Raw genomic sequence first — 14,877 nt, forward strand, 5'->3', positions numbered from 1 at the left:
AGTCTTTTTGGAGGGCCCAAACACCTTAAAGAGGCCAAAATTTGCTTGGGAGTCCCAACCCCTGTTTGATCTCAAATCCCTTTTGCCTGTTTGTGATGCCCAAGCTCCTTGTGGGGCCCAAACCCTTCACAGGTCAGCCCTTGCTCATGAGTCTCAAAACACCTTGTGGGGCCCAAACACACTAGCCCAAATCTTGGGATCCAAGCCTGCTTGTTGGGTCCCAAACCTCTTATAGGGCCCAAACTCCTCATGGGGCCTGAACTCCTTGTGGTACTCAAATGCTCGTCTGGGCTTGGTTGGGCCACAGGCCAACACTGTGGGCCCCAAAACACTTGCTGAGCTCAAACCCTTTTTAAAGTCCACCCTTGCTAACTGGTCACAAAACCTTGAGGGAACCAAACCCCCTTGTGAGGGACAAATCCCTTTCAGGGGCCATGTTTGTTGGACCCAAACCTCTTGTAGGGCTCAAATCTTCTTCTGGGTTTGGATGCCCAACAGACCAACCATTGCCTGTGGGTCTCAAACCCCTGAAGGGACCCAAATGATATGTGAGGCCCAAATCCATTTGGGGGTTCAAGTTGTGGGTCCTGTGGGGTTGTTGCTTGTGAGTCCCCAAATGCCATGTGGGATCTGAATCCTCTGAGGCATCCAAACCCATTTTGGGGTCCCAGCATGCCTGTGGGTCACCAAACAGCTTTGGGATCTGAATTCTCTAAGGCATCCAAATGAATTTTGGGGTCTCAGCATGGCTGTAGGTCCCCAGCTCCTTGTGGAATCTGAACACCCTGAGGCATCCAAACCCATTTTGGGGTCCCTGAGTGATTGTGGGTCCCCAAATGCCATGTGAATTCTGAATTCTCTGAGGCATCCAAACTCATTTTAGGGTCCTGGAGTGGTTGTGGGTCCCCAAGCTCTTGTGAGATCTGAATCCTCTGAGGCATCCAAACACATTTTGGGGTCCCTGAGTGGTTGTGGGTCACAAACCCCTTGTGGGGTCTGAGTATCTTGAAGCATCCAAAGCCATTTGGGGGTCCCAGTATGCCTGTGGGTCCCTGATCCCTTTTGGGATCTGAACACCTTGAGGAGTCCAAACCCATTTTGGGGTCACACGGTGGTTGTGGGTCCCCAAATGCCATGTGAATTCTGAATTCTCTGAGGCATCCAATCCCAATTTAGGGTCACAGAGTGGTTATGGGTCCCCAACCCCTTGTGGGACCTGAACGCAGAGGCATCCAAGCTCATTTTAGGGTCCCAGAGTGGTTATGGCACCCCAGACCCTTGTGGGATCTGAATCCTCTGAGGCATCCAAACACATTCTGGGGTCCCTGAGTGGTTGTGGGTCCCAAACCCCTTATGGGATCCGAGTATTTTGAAGCATCCAAAGCCATTTGAGGGTCCCAGTATGCCTGTGGATCCCCAAGCCCCTTGTGGGATCTGAACACCCTGAGGTGTCCAAACCCATTTTAGGGTCACAGAGTGGTTATGGGTCCCCAACCCCTTGTGGGACCTGAACACACAAGAGGCATCCAAGCTCATTTTAGGGTCCCAGAGTGGTTGTGGGTCCCCGACTCTTTGTGAGATCTGAATCCTCTGAAGCACCCAAATCCATTTTAGGGTCTCAGAGTGGTTGTGGGTCCCCAAGCCCTTGTGGGATCTGAATCCTCTGCGGCACCCAAACCCATTTTGGGGTCCCGGAGTGGTTGTGCATCCCCAACCCCTTGCAGGCTCAGAACACCCCGCGTCCCCCAAACCCATTTGAACCCCACCACAGCCATAACCCCTCGCACCACCCCACTTTATTTCCCCGATCGCCTCCCCACCCCCGTGCAGCCGCCACCCGGCGCCTCAGCGGCCCCTCAGGGGCAGCGCCCCCGGCGGTGCGGGCGGGATGGCGGCGGCGGAGCCACCCCGAGCCGAGCTTCAGCGCCCCGCCCGGGGAACGGAGGAAAGAAGGAGGAGGAGGAGGAGGGGGGGAGAAAGAGAAGAGAAGCAGGAAACCGGGCGGGCCCGGGGCCGAGCCGGCCCCGCTCCTGTCACCGCCTGCGTCAGAGCCCGGAGTTTTCCACTGACGAAAAAGGGCAGCGCGGCGCGGCGCAGCCCCGGCAGCGGCAGAGCGGGAGGCGCCGCGCCAGGCACCGCCACTGCAGCCGGAGCTGCCGCCGCCGCCACCCGCCGCCTCCTCAGGTAAAGGGGTTTGGCTGGGTTGTGTGGGGTGTTTGGGTTGGCATTGAGGGGTTTGGGGGTGAATCCGTCACGGGGGGTTTGGGGGAGCGGGGTTTGGTTGGGTGCCCCCCCCCCCCCCCCCCCCCCCCCCCCCCCGTCTTCGTTCCCAGCCGGGCTGGGGAGGGAGGGGGGGACACATCGGGGACACAACCGGGACACATCGCGGAGCTCCCCGGACCTCTTGGTTAGGATGAGGAATGAGGAGAGTCTTGGGGAGGCCCTGCTGAGCCCCCCTTAAAAAGAAAAATAAAAAAAAAAATCATTTTTTAATTATTTTTTTTGGAGGGGGGAGCGCGCCCCCCCGCCAGCTCGCGGCGATGGTGAAATAAAACCGGGGGTGGTGGTGGTGGAGGGGGAGAGCCCGGCAAGGCTCCCTCTTTCCCCAAACTCCCCGGCTCGGGGATGTTTTCCCGTCGCTACAGCAACACCTACCGGCGCCCCGACCGACCGACAGACCGACGGACAGACCGACGGACGGGGCGCCCCCCCCCGGGGGGCTCCTTCACCGCCGACCCCCGGTGGGGAGCTCTCACACCGCACCTGGGGGGGGGGAAATAAGGAACAAGAGCAGCGAAAAAAAACCCTCTCGAGTTCCCAAACCTCGCTTTAATTCCTCTTTTCTGGCTCCCCCCAGCGCCTGTCACCCCTCCGCCGTGTTTTCCCCGTGGGATGGGGCTGGTGTGCAGGGAGAAGCGGTGTCCCACAGCTAATTATTATTATTTTTTCATTTATTTTTTTTTAAGATATTTTTATTATTTTCTTCCCCTTGCTTTGGTGCCGGAGCGTTTTTCCCTTTAATAATTCAGCGCAGGGACCCGCGGGCGTACACACGGCCGGCAAGGTAACGCACGGCGTGTACCGAGGGCAGGACGAGGATGGAAACCCGCCGTGAATTATTCATCAGCTGTAATCAAATAGAGGATTTTCCTAGACAAAGCACGCTTCGCTCCTTTCATATTTATTGCGGTGCAATCTGCGCCGAGTACATCTTGAAGCCCGCTTCGTCCGGGCCGTGCCAGATAACCTTTTAATGCCTTCGCTAATGTTTCTTATTTACCCTTCGGGCTGGCGGGGAGAAAGAAGGGCTTGGTGGCAAACCCCACGGAGCTTTTTCTCCGCGAGCTTCCCAAAATATTGGCAGGAGTGAGCTCTTTTGCCTTGCTTCCCGGGGAAGGCGTTTCGCCCAGCCCCGCAGGAGAGCGCACTTGTGGCACCACGAGCGGATCCCTGCCTCCGCGCCTGGGTCGTGCAGCGGCAGGAGAGGTTATTTTTAACCAGGGGAAGGTTATGAAACCTTAGACCCGGCCTTGGAGGGGGGAAAATCAGCTGGGCTGAACCGGACGGCCCCCGAAATTGGGAAGCGACCCCGCAGGGAGGCTGCCCCAGCGGCATCTGGGAACCCACGGAGGTAAATATGGCAGGAATTAAAATAGTTAAATGCACGGGCAGTGAGTCGGTGCCGATAGCACGGGGGTGACGAAGTTGCCTGGAGGCATTGCCAGGCTGTGAGTTGGTGAGGATTTCGGGGTGAGGATTTCGGGGTGCTCAGCGCAAGGCTCAGCACCATGCCAGTTTTTGGCGATGCTCATGCCAAGGTCACCCGAATAAACCCCTGGAATAGGGGGGGGCAAAAGACTCCCCCAGGGTTCACTGTGCGAGTCGTACCTGGCTGAAGTGGGTTTTAAACCAATATTTATCCTGGCTCGAGGCGTGGAGCTCGTGGGGCTGGGCTGTGACCTCGACCCCATGCACTGGGATGAGCCCACCCGGCTGCCTGGGGATGCTGGTGCTCCTAGAGCCAGGAGGTTGGCTCTGAAAATATGTGCTTTTAGTGGATTGCACTGGTTGTTTGCTTTTTTTTTTTTTGTTAACACAAGTTGCTTTGTGGAGGAAGAGTCTGCCTTCAGCTTGCGCGGAGATTTGGGATCCTTCCACCTTTTGGGATATTCCCCGGCTGGAAAAGAAGAAATTGCAAATATTGCCACGATACCCTGGAAGCTGCTTTGAGGAGCAGCAGAGCAAGCAAGGGTGCACTGGGAGAGGTTTCCTTCGCCTGCCTTGCGTGGCTGCGTGCGCTGCCCCATAAAAAGTGCAGATAGGGCCCCAAAATCGGGCGCCGAACCTCCTTATCCGCGGTATCTCTTTGTGCAGCCTCTCAGAACCAGCCCGAGTGGCCGCTGATAGTGGTTTTGGTTGCCTTCCTGCTCGCTGGGCTCAACAAATGCCAAGCCTTCTTAAATCTAAATTACTCGAAATATTTACTGTTGATACATTGTCCCAGAGGAGGATAGTTAAAACGTTAATTCTTCGCATTCCTGCGTATTAGGGCTTTACCCTGCAACTTGCTGGCCGCCAGAAATGGGACTTAGCAGATTTGCTTCCCTTCCCCTGCCCCCATTAGACACCCCCCCCCCAAAAAAAAAAAATGTAATGTTTGAAAAAAAAAAAGGAGGGAGAGAGGGAGAGAGAAAGAAAGGAATGCACATCTGGGCTAAATATTTGTTAGAAAGTATTCCCAGGATAGTGGGAGTTCTGGTGCCAGAGAGGAATTCCTGCGGGTTTGATCCATTGCATTATGTACTTGTTCCAAAAGCTGTTTTCAGTAAAATAGATGAGTAAGAAGTCTTAGCCAAGAACAGAATGTCTTTTTTGGCAACTAAAAGGAAGATAGGATTATTTTATTTCAGGTTATGTAAAAAAAAAAAAAAAGAGAGAGAGAGAGAGAGAGAAGGTGGTAAAATCCTCCTGCGCTCCGTGCTGCTTGCAGAGATTTGCACTGCCGAGCAGAGATATTTTCCTTGTTTTTCACGGTGCTCTGCACATTTTTGTGACTTCTGTGCTAGGCACAAACGCGGGCTGAAGTCTCAGGCTGGCGGCATCACCGTGGTTCAAATCTCCCGGCTGCGGCCGGCGGTTTCGGCAGCACCGCTCCCACGGCGCAAATTCCACCGCCGAGTGCTGGGGTGAGGAGGGGAGGGCACCGGCTGTGACCTGCCAGCTGAACCCCCGCCCAGAGGGTGGTTTTTTGGGGGGTAGATGCGTGAAGATATATTTTGTAAAATCCCCTCCAAAAAAATAAATGATGGCACCATCCAAAATACAGCTTGGTGAGCTCTGGCTGGGAAATCCGGCTCTGCAGGTGACCCGAGCATCAGGGCTGCCTCGCCCTGCAGCATCACCCTTCTGCTCCCTTCTCTGCAAATTGGGCAACCCCCTTATAAAAAGATGTTGTTTGGTGTTGTTTTTTTTTTTGGCCCTGGGTAAAAGTCCTGATGCTCTTCAGGCTGGCAGCAATGTTCCCTTCCCGGCGCATCCCCAGAGTCAGGTTTTGGGGTGGAGAGGAGGGTGCTTGTGCTTGGGGAGGGCTGGCCCTGGAGGAGAGGACGGACAGACAGACAGACAGACGGATGGATGGATGGATGTCAAATGGGAGATGGCATCGAGCAGAAGTGGCTCCGAGATGGGGTGAGCTGCACCAGAGCAGCGTCGCTGCCCAGGGACTCATCGCCAGCGCCGTGACCTCGGCTGCTCCACCGCACCCCGGTGTCCCCGCAGGAGGGGACGAAGTGGAAATGACACCCGCCCGCCTTGCCCATTCGACTCTCATCCTGCTGGAGATCCCATCCTTGGACGAGCCGGGTGCTCCCTCCGTTGGCTGGAAGGTGGAGGTGGAGGAAGTGTCCTCGGAGCGGCGAGTGGGTGTCCTGCGGTGCGAGCTGCTGCTTCCCAGAGTTTATTTTTGCAGTTTTTGGTCACTCTGTGTGGACGAGGAGACACCGGTGCCACGCAAACCTCCGCTTTGGGCTTCCCTTCAGACCCACTCCATGGATTTGGAGATTTCTTTCACTCCTGGTTGTTTCTTAAAAGCAACAGGCAATGGAACAGGTGGAGGAAAAAAATGAAAAAGCAAGGAGACGTGAGGTTTTTGGGCATCGTGGCTGCCCACAAGCTCTGCTTTGCCAGAAGAGGGCTGAGTGCAGGTGCCAGGTAGGACACACTGCCGCTGGAGGGCCGCCAGGGCCACCTTCCCTCCGTCTGCTTTGGATCGAGGCCCAAAAACCCCAACCCCTGGCACCAGCACCTGCAGCCCCAGGGCCACCGTTCGCCACCAGAAGGGGACGGCTGGGGGACCCAGGGGGGCAGCAGCCCCGTGGGCGCACGTTGCGGTGAATGATTAACTTCTTCCAACCCAGGAACGGCTCCATCCATCCATCTTTAACCTTTTAGGGGACTGCCGGCTCCTGGGAAGCTGTTGGTAATCGTGATTAATGAGCTCTGGGGCTTTGGAGGCACGGCGTACGCGCCCGTCAGCCTAGGTGTTATTGTGCAGCGCCGCTGAGATACCGAAAATCCCGTCACCAGGAGGTTCTGAAGGCTGTGCGGTTTCTGTGCTCTATGCTCAGAGCTGTCAGGAGAGCGTTGGTTTTGTGTTTGGGTTTTCTTTTTTTTTTCTTTTTTTTTTTTTTTTTTTTTTTCTTGAGACGGGCTTAAATTAACTTCAGACATGCAAAAGAGGGTGAGAAAGTGATACGGTTACGGTTACGAGGAGCGAAATTGGGGGGAGAGTTTCACAGCAGGGTACGGGGATGTGGCTGGCAGCATCGTACCTGCCCTTTCACCACCCTGGTCCGGGGACATCGGGGCTCTGTGTCTGAGTCCTCCTGCTGTTATCCGAATTTCGGGATTGCTTTTGGCTGCGTGTGTTGCTGCTGGTTTTATTGCAGGGCTGGCAGGGAGCATCCCCCCGGCTCCTCCTTGCTGGAGGCAGTTTTGGGGGAGCCCTTCCCACCAGCATCCCGGTGTCAGAGGGCTTTGATATCGCTCAGGCAAAGCGTGCAGCTCTGGTGCAATTTCCCACAAACTTCATAAAACCAAAGGTTAAAGCATGCAACAAAGTTGTGGGCTTTTTTTTTTTTCCCCATTTTTCCTTTTATTTTTTCCTTCTCGAGATGAGCAGTGGAAAAGCATGCGGGATATTTCAGAATCTCGGCGAGCACAGAGCTCCTTTGTTTTTAATTAGCTGCGTTGTTTTTAATTGCTACTATGCTTGATGCATAACCCAGCCTAAACAAGAATAGCTTATTGAATGGGGGACTGGCTATGAAAGGCACCGTGAGGAGAAGGGCTGTTCTTCACAGTTGATATATTTGTATTTCAGTGCTTCATTTAATAAGTCTGTTTCCCCAGGGGGCTGTAGCAAGTAAATCATGCCAACAGATTGTTCTCTGCAAACTGGCTTATTTTTGTAATTAGCACGACGTTAAAGCTGTAACTGCACAGAAAGCGATCTGGTAAGGAGTTAACATAAAAGAATTAGTAAGCAAAACGTAATACTTATTGTTTGATAACATTTGTGTTGATTGAATTGGTTTCTGGACAGTCGCTTGTCTGTGATAGTTGTTTTTTTCTGCGGCGCCTTAAAACAGGAGAGGAAAGCAGCGGATGCACCATGGGGTGGCAGCAAGGTGTGGGTTTTGGGGGCACCTTTTGGGAATTGCACGTGCACGGCCGGATTGAGATGGTGCCAAAGCCTTGCTTGCAATTGGTGTTATTTCCCTTGCTTTATTTTGTTTTTTCTCTCTTGCTTTCCAGTTATATGAAAGATACGGCGTCACCATGAGCGGGGTGTTGAAAAGGAAGTACGAAGAGCTGGGGGACGACAGCACCTACTGCTCCTCCTCCTCCTGCTCACCCCTGTCCTCCTCAGCATCCTCGGGCTGGGACTCGGATGAGGAGAACTCCCGCGGAGAGAGCAAGCCCAGCTCTGCCTTAACGCCCAGCTTCACCCGTGAGTATCCCTGCCACCCACTTCCAGCTCTGCAGCCACTCTGGAAGCAGCCACAGTGCCTTTTCCCTCTTGTTGTGCTCATTTATCTCGTTTTCATACTCACCCAGGGGACTCTTCCTCAGGCCTTCCTCCCAGCTTTTGTCACCCGTTTGTTATTTTCTTGCCCAAGTCCAAATTTCTGGGAATTGGAGCCTGGAGGACGTGGGTGTGCAGAGGCACATGGGTGCCTCCAGGCCGGTGCTGTAGCAGCATCCACCATCCTTCAGCCCTCTCTCAAGCTATTCAGCAGGCAAATATGGGACAGACAGCACAGCCCATAATGCTGGGTTTTCAAAATGGTTAACCAGTAGCCTAATTACCATTTCAGAGCCCGTTTCCTACATAAGGTGGGGACTTTGCCAAAGCACGCGACACGTTTGACATTGCCTCCGCTGTCAGTACAGATAAATGCTATTTTGTTTTCCCAGCATTATCGGTTTTGAGAGCTTTTAGGAAAACATGCAGAAGACAAGGTCATAAAATCCCTTATCTGCTGTGCAAAGGGGAAAACAAGACAATAGGGGACCATCTTCGTGGAGGAGAAATGGTCCAACCTAGTAAATTATGCTGAACGCCCAGTGTATGTAGCAGTTAAGGTCCACTTAGCAGACATACACAAACATGCAGTGGTCTGAAAAGGCTTTAGAAGTCTTGTAATAATAAAGAGGCTCATTCTTGCTTGTCTTCCCAGGTTTGGTGACAAAACAATGAACTTTTTGTATTCTCTGCCTCAATAGGAAAGGGTCAGGAATGGAAAAACAATTTGAGGTGGGGGGGGGAAGGAGAGAGAAGCAAATGCCAAAGTGCAGCAGCTCAGTCGATAGATGATCGCGGTGGTTAACTTGCCTTTTGATAAAGAGCTGATGTTTTAGGAGATTGAATCAAGGTTATTATGAAAAAGCAATGCACAATGCAAAGATAGCATCAAAGCAACAGCAGAGCCTGGTTTGAAACCCTCAGCTCGTGAGCAGAAGCTGCTGACACAGCTGGGTGAACGCTTTTTTTTTTTTTTCTTCTCATCCGAAACCGAAAAGCTGCGTTTTGGCAAGCGAGACCTGTGAAACGTGGGTGCAGCTAACTGTCCAGTCTTGCACTTTCCCAGCTCCGCCATCCGAGGAGCTCAGCTCAGTTCTGGCTCTGCCTTGGTCCCGTGCCAGGGAATCACCCAGCCCTTCCTGGCTGCTTTTCCTCAATTCCCACCCGTGCACTAGCAGCTAACAGCCAAAAAAAAAAAAAAGAAAAAAAGCCAAATGCTGCATTTGTGCCTCGCTGATTCTCCTTCCTGACGTGCAAGCAGCATGCAACCCCTACTGCTGCGTTTTGCATTTGCTTTGTGCAGCTCGTGGAAACTCGCTGCCTCTGAGATTGCCCTGACCAATTAGTCCTCCCCCACTCGCTGTGTTTGCAGATGCAGAACCAGGTATCTCAGGAGGAGCTCTGCTCTAAATGGCGTGCAACGTGCTTCAGCAGCTTAAGATAAACCAGAGTCATGTATTGCCATGTTTACCCCGGGATCACCTGCGTAAAGATTAACATCTTTGCAGCTGCTCTCAGATGAGTCTCTGGAGAACAAACTATGGCTTCGTAGTTCCTCCCAGTGGATGGTGAAAGGAAGTACCAAAAGAAGAGACGTTTTGGCTTTTTTTTGGGCTCTGCCATAAAAGCCAGAGCTGCACCACGCTGCAGCATCAGTGCCCTGGCATCCCAGGAGTGGACCTCGAGGTCCTGGCTGTGGGGCAGCAGGCAGGGTGCTGCGGCTTGGAGCAGGGCAGGCGTGCGGGGTGGTTCAGTTGCTTGTTCGTTCTGCTCTGCTGCACGTGAAGAATAAGCAAATGTGTGTTTCCTGGGGGGAAGTCATGCGGGAAGGAGAAGCAGCAGCCGTTTCTTAGGGTGAATCTGAGCAGCGACTCCGATGCACCAGGACTTGGCAGAGTTTCCTCACCATCCACATTCCCCCTCTCGATCCTGAAACACAAAATGCTGTGACCTTACCCTGTCGTGTCCCCATTGCGAGAGCAACTGTGAGCCTGTTTGCAATATTTTACCTCCATCTGCAGGATGGCAGCGCTGACTGTATGTTCTTTTCCTCCCCCATTTTTAGCCACGTCCATCCTGAAGAAATCCAAGCGGCTAAAGAAGAACAACGTGGAGTTTGACCAGGTCACTGTGTTCTACTTCCCGCGCTGCCAGGGCTTCACGAGTGTGCCGAGCCGTGGGGGCTGCACGCTGGGGATGGTGAGCAAGCACAGCTCCTCCCGGCAGTTCACGCTAGCAGAGTTCTCGAAGGAGCAGGAAAACGTCCGTCGGGAGAAACTGAAAGAGAAATTGAAAGAGGAGAAGTTGGAAGCCTTGAAATGGAAGGTGAGTGGCCAGGTCGGTGGAAGTCCCATAGGTGGCCACTGTCAGGACAGATCTTCCCTTCCTCGTTTCTCCTGATGGTCTCTGCCTTGGTGTCCCCAACAGTTCCCTAACGTTTTGCCCATTTTGTGCCCTCAGCTAACCATGAACGGCACAAAGGAGTCAGAGGAGGCCAACCAGCTCACTGTCGAGGACATCTCCGACGACGACATCGACGTCAGCAACGTGGACCTGGAGGATGGCTTCTTCCTCCAGCCCTACCCCGCCAAAAAGAGGCGGGTGCTGCTCAAAGCCATGGGGGTGAAGAAGATCGACAAGGAGGAGAAGCGGGAGCTGCACAGCATCCGCCTGTCCCGGGAGGACTGCGGCTGCGACTGCCAGGAGGTCTGCGACCCCGAGACCTGCAGCTGCAGCTTGGCGGGCATTAAATGCCAGGTACTGCCCTCGCTGGCTCACATTGTCCCTGTTGTGTGCGTCTGTCCTCGGGGCAAAGCTAGGAGAAGGTCTTGGAGATGCTCTCCAGGCTGCTAGGCAAGCGCTGCTCGAAAGCATCCACCTCCCAAACCACACGTCCCGTGGGGATGTGCCAACGCACCCGCACGGAGCGTGGCAGAGAGAGATGGACCATGTGGGCTGCTCTTGGCAAACAAAAGCTTTTTGCTCCTCCAGCGAGGCGGCGATTTCCCCTCCTCCCCCTGCTGGTATTTTTGTTCCCCTCCTTGCTGCGTGTCACAGCTCCCGGTGCACTCGGGCAAACGTGGGAGCATCAGCGTCAGCCCCGCAGATCACAGCAGCGGGGTAATCCCATTATATGCAATTTAGCACCTTGTTTTTTTTATAAATATTTTATATTTTTATGGGTGCCCACCCCGTTTTGGTTTTGGGGGCACGTTCCCTATTCCGGGTGCCGTTCCTATGCTGTGGCTGCACACTGGGGTGCTATAGGGTGGGTGTGCACAGGCGTGCACAAGCGTGGAGTGCTCCGTGTGCGTGTCACAGCCCCCCTCTAGTGGCTGCTGAAAGCTGGGACATGAAGGTGTCACGGTTTGTCCTTCATCCCCTCCCTGGGATGAAGGATACGGATATTAAATACTGAGATGCAGTATATTAAAATTCAAGTTTACCATTTACCTCTCTTTTTGGGGTGTTATATTTTGATTTTTTTTAAACCTTTTAAGGTTTTTCCGTTCTACCGGAATCCATCTTTTTATGACAACCTTCCAAAGAGCAGGTGGAATTTTTTTAATTGCTGTATTTTTTAGCTTGCTTTTAGACCCCTCAGCCATTCCTTCGTGCTGCTGGGGTGGGTTCCAAGGGTGACTCAAGGGAAGCTTCGGTTTTGGGTTCGTGTCCTCACCCCTGTGTCTCCTTTCTCCCCCTCCAGATGGACCACACCTCCTTCCCCTGCGGCTGCACCAAGGACGGCTGCGGCAACACCGAGGGCAGGATCGAGTTCAACCAGTCCCGGGTGCAGACCCACTTCATCCACACCATCATGAAGCTGGAGCTGGAGAAGCAGCAGCAGAGCAGCGAGGGGGTGGCGGAGGCCGAGCCTCCTTTCCGGGAGCGGCTGCCCCAGCTGGGCTGCGCGGCGGGGAAGGGGCCCCTGGAGGAGCGCGCGGCGCCGCTGGCCCCCGCCTTCCAGTTCAGCCCCGAGCTGGAAGCCCTGGGGGAGAACAGCTGCAGCAGCGACATGACGGACTCCTCCCTCTCCTCCCACCCCAGCGAGGACCTGGAGGAGCCCTACGAGAGCCTCCCCTCCGACAAATCCCAGTCGGACGTCGACGACGACGGCTTGGCGCGCATCCTCCACTTCAACGACTCGGACGCCGAGGAGGAGGGCGGCCGCTGCCAGGACAACCTGAGCTGTTTCCACCCCGCCGACTTCTTCATCGAGGACCACGGCGGTGAGGCCAAGCCCGGCCCCGTGGCCTCGTCCCACCTCTCCGAGTGCCTGGACGAGAACGCCAACCAGGACGGTGGCGGGATGCTGGAGGAGGCCGCCCACGCGCGCTGCGACGGGTTGTCCTGCTGCGCCCCGGCCCCAGCCGAGCCCTGCTCCAAGAGCTACGCTGACCTCAGCCTTTCCTCTGACTCCTTGGATTTCTTCCAGTCCTTCTCGGACTATAACTTGGGACCCCTTTACAACTCCTTGAAGGAGTACGAGAACCTCGATAACTACTCAGCGTTACAGTTTCAGTTTCCTAATTTCCCCGGCTTCCCGCAAGGCGGAGATCAGGGCTCCTGTTTGTTGGAGTCGCTCTTCGGTTTGTCCGAATCCGTCCCTGAAACCCCGGCCCCTTTCACAGACAATCAGCATTTGGAGGACGCCATCAAGTCGTCGCTGATGGAGACGGTGAAGGTGTGAGATGCCCGGGTACCCAGGGACGGGAAGGACCGGCAGCATCGGGGTGCCGAAACCAAAGCCGAAGAACGGTGGGACGGGCAAACTTTCAGTGACAGGATGATGTGCTATGTGAAAAGGAAAAACAAAAAATAATGAGACTTTCTGAGCAGACAAACTATTTTTGGTCTTTATAGAACGTGGACGTTTTGACATACTGCAGCTACAATCAGTTCTCTTGCTGTTTGTGCAAAAATTTCTAAACTTTCGTGATGGGGTGGGAGGGAGGGAGGGAGGAACAAAGACTTTCAAGTATGAATTTCCTTGTGTTTTGTATGCAAAGACCTGTTGAGAAATGCTCCTTGTGAACGTTGCCAGTCGTACACACAGCCCCTTCTAGAAACGTTTCAGTGTTGTGGGAACTTTTTTTAGACAACTTCTGAAGCTGTATTTATTGTGAAACTTTGTGATTTGCGTAAGAGCTAGCCCAACACACTCTTGCGTTCAAATCCAAAAAGGTTTACAGAAGAGATCCGTACACTATATACATAATCATTCTTCATCTATTTATTGCAAATTCCAGAATTTAAATAGCCACCGAAGCTTGAACTAGCATGAAACCTTATTTAAATTGGTAATACCTCAGATGTATTATGTGTACAATCATATTTTTTGCATAATATATCTGTATTTATTTATTTTCTACCTGTAGTACATGAGTAGCACTGTGGTTTATCAGTGACCTGGAAGGGCAATAAGGTCTCGAAGTGGCACACATCCTGAAGATGGCTCTGTTGTTTTAGTCTGGAAGGTGCTGGCTGTTTGGTCTTCACGTAACATTTCTACAAGAGCCGAATGCAAGTGGGTGGGAGGGGAGGGATGGGGGAGAGGTTCCTGTAGGGTTCTTGGATAGCTAGCCAGCCTTTCACAGACATGAGAGCACGAAGGTGTCCGATATCCATGATATGGGGACCCTCAACTGCCCTAGAAACACAAGCTAGCTCAATCTAATCAACAAAAACCACCCAACCCTTTTCATAAATTATTTTCTAACTTATTTAACTTCCTAAGGATTTGGCCATGAGATCTTTCGGTGCCTGAATATGCAGAGGACCCGTCAGCAGGGGGGCTGGATCCTGGGACTCAGGCGAGCAAAGCAAAGGGCAGCAGCACCCTGCTCATACTTCTCAGCGAGTGCTCCTTAGGACTCCCAAATGTTGAGGGTATCGCAGCCCCCAGACTGATGGGCCAGACTCTTCATTTTTATAGGTCAATTGGGTAAATCGAGTCAGGGGGAGGGATGTGAAGGTTGGTGGGTTATTTATTGTTTGAGTACAGTTGGAGAAGGAAGGAAAAAAAGAGCAATCAGTGTGTTTAGGAGGGAAATTAGAGGCCTCCTTGGCTTTTTGTTGTGGAAATCAGCCCAAGAACATGACACTATTTGGCCATGCCATATAACTGGACCCAAAATCCGCACGCCAGTGATACACTAAGTGCCTACGCCAGCAGCGCGAGCGGCCGGGTATCGCGATGGGAACCCGCAGCTTTACATTGAGCCCCCTCCTTACAAAGGGTGCAGAGCCACCCAGCTGGGGAGGGGACACCCCAAAAAGGGGCTTTGGGGTCCTTTCCCCCGGCTGAACCGCTGATATCCCTGCTGAGTGCTGGTTGGTACCTGCCCTGGGATGGACGAGCCCTGCCCGCTCCAGCAGGCACCACCAGCGCCCTGCCAGCAATTTGGGCAGCTTCTGGTGTACGAATATCGCGAAGGCTGGGTTTTATTATTATTATTATTAATTATTATTATTATTTAATTGTTCATCTTCTCTGGTATTGAGCCGGTCAACCTCGAAGCGTTGCTGACCCACCGCGTCCTCCCGCGAGGCATCGCCCCGGGGACATCCCCGTGGGCAGGAGGGCGACTGTAGGAATACTACTGGCAGATGGAGGATTTCCTGGAGATATATATATATATAAATATATTATTTTTGTTGTTGTCGTCGTCGTCGTCGTTTCTTTCGACTGAAAATCCCCTTCACTTATCTTCTAGGTGGTAGTTGCTATCCTTCAGACTGCATCAAACTCGCTGACCGTTGAAAGTCTGGTACCGTTCTGTATTTATTGG

General features: G+C 53.2%; 1 protein-coding gene across 2 annotated transcripts; it reads left to right on the forward strand.

Moving 5' to 3' along the window:
• Positions 1-2,132: 2,132 nt before the first annotated feature.
• CSRNP1 (cysteine and serine rich nuclear protein 1) lies at positions 2,133-13,023 on the forward strand. Of its 2 annotated transcripts, none has more exons than XM_032183037.1 (5): positions 2,133-2,184; positions 7,816-8,011; positions 10,152-10,411; positions 10,547-10,843; positions 11,793-13,023. In XM_032183037.1, the coding sequence occupies exons 2-5, from the start codon at positions 7,840-7,842 to the stop codon at positions 12,774-12,776; spliced, it is 1,713 nt and encodes a 570-aa protein (XP_032038928.1). In that variant the 5' UTR covers positions 2,133-2,184; positions 7,816-7,839; the 3' UTR covers positions 12,777-13,023. The 2 variants fall into 2 exon arrangements, with proteins under 2 accessions (XP_032038928.1, XP_032038929.1); XM_032183038.1 differs by lacking the exon at positions 2,133-2,184 and adding an exon at positions 7,165-7,514.
• The last annotated feature ends 1,854 nt before the right edge of the window (positions 13,024-14,877 follow it).

The sequence above is a fragment of the Aythya fuligula genome, chromosome 2 (assembly GCF_009819795.1).
Source record: "Aythya fuligula isolate bAytFul2 chromosome 2, bAytFul2.pri, whole genome shotgun sequence".
NCBI classification, from domain to species: domain Eukaryota; kingdom Metazoa; phylum Chordata; class Aves; order Anseriformes; family Anatidae; genus Aythya; species Aythya fuligula.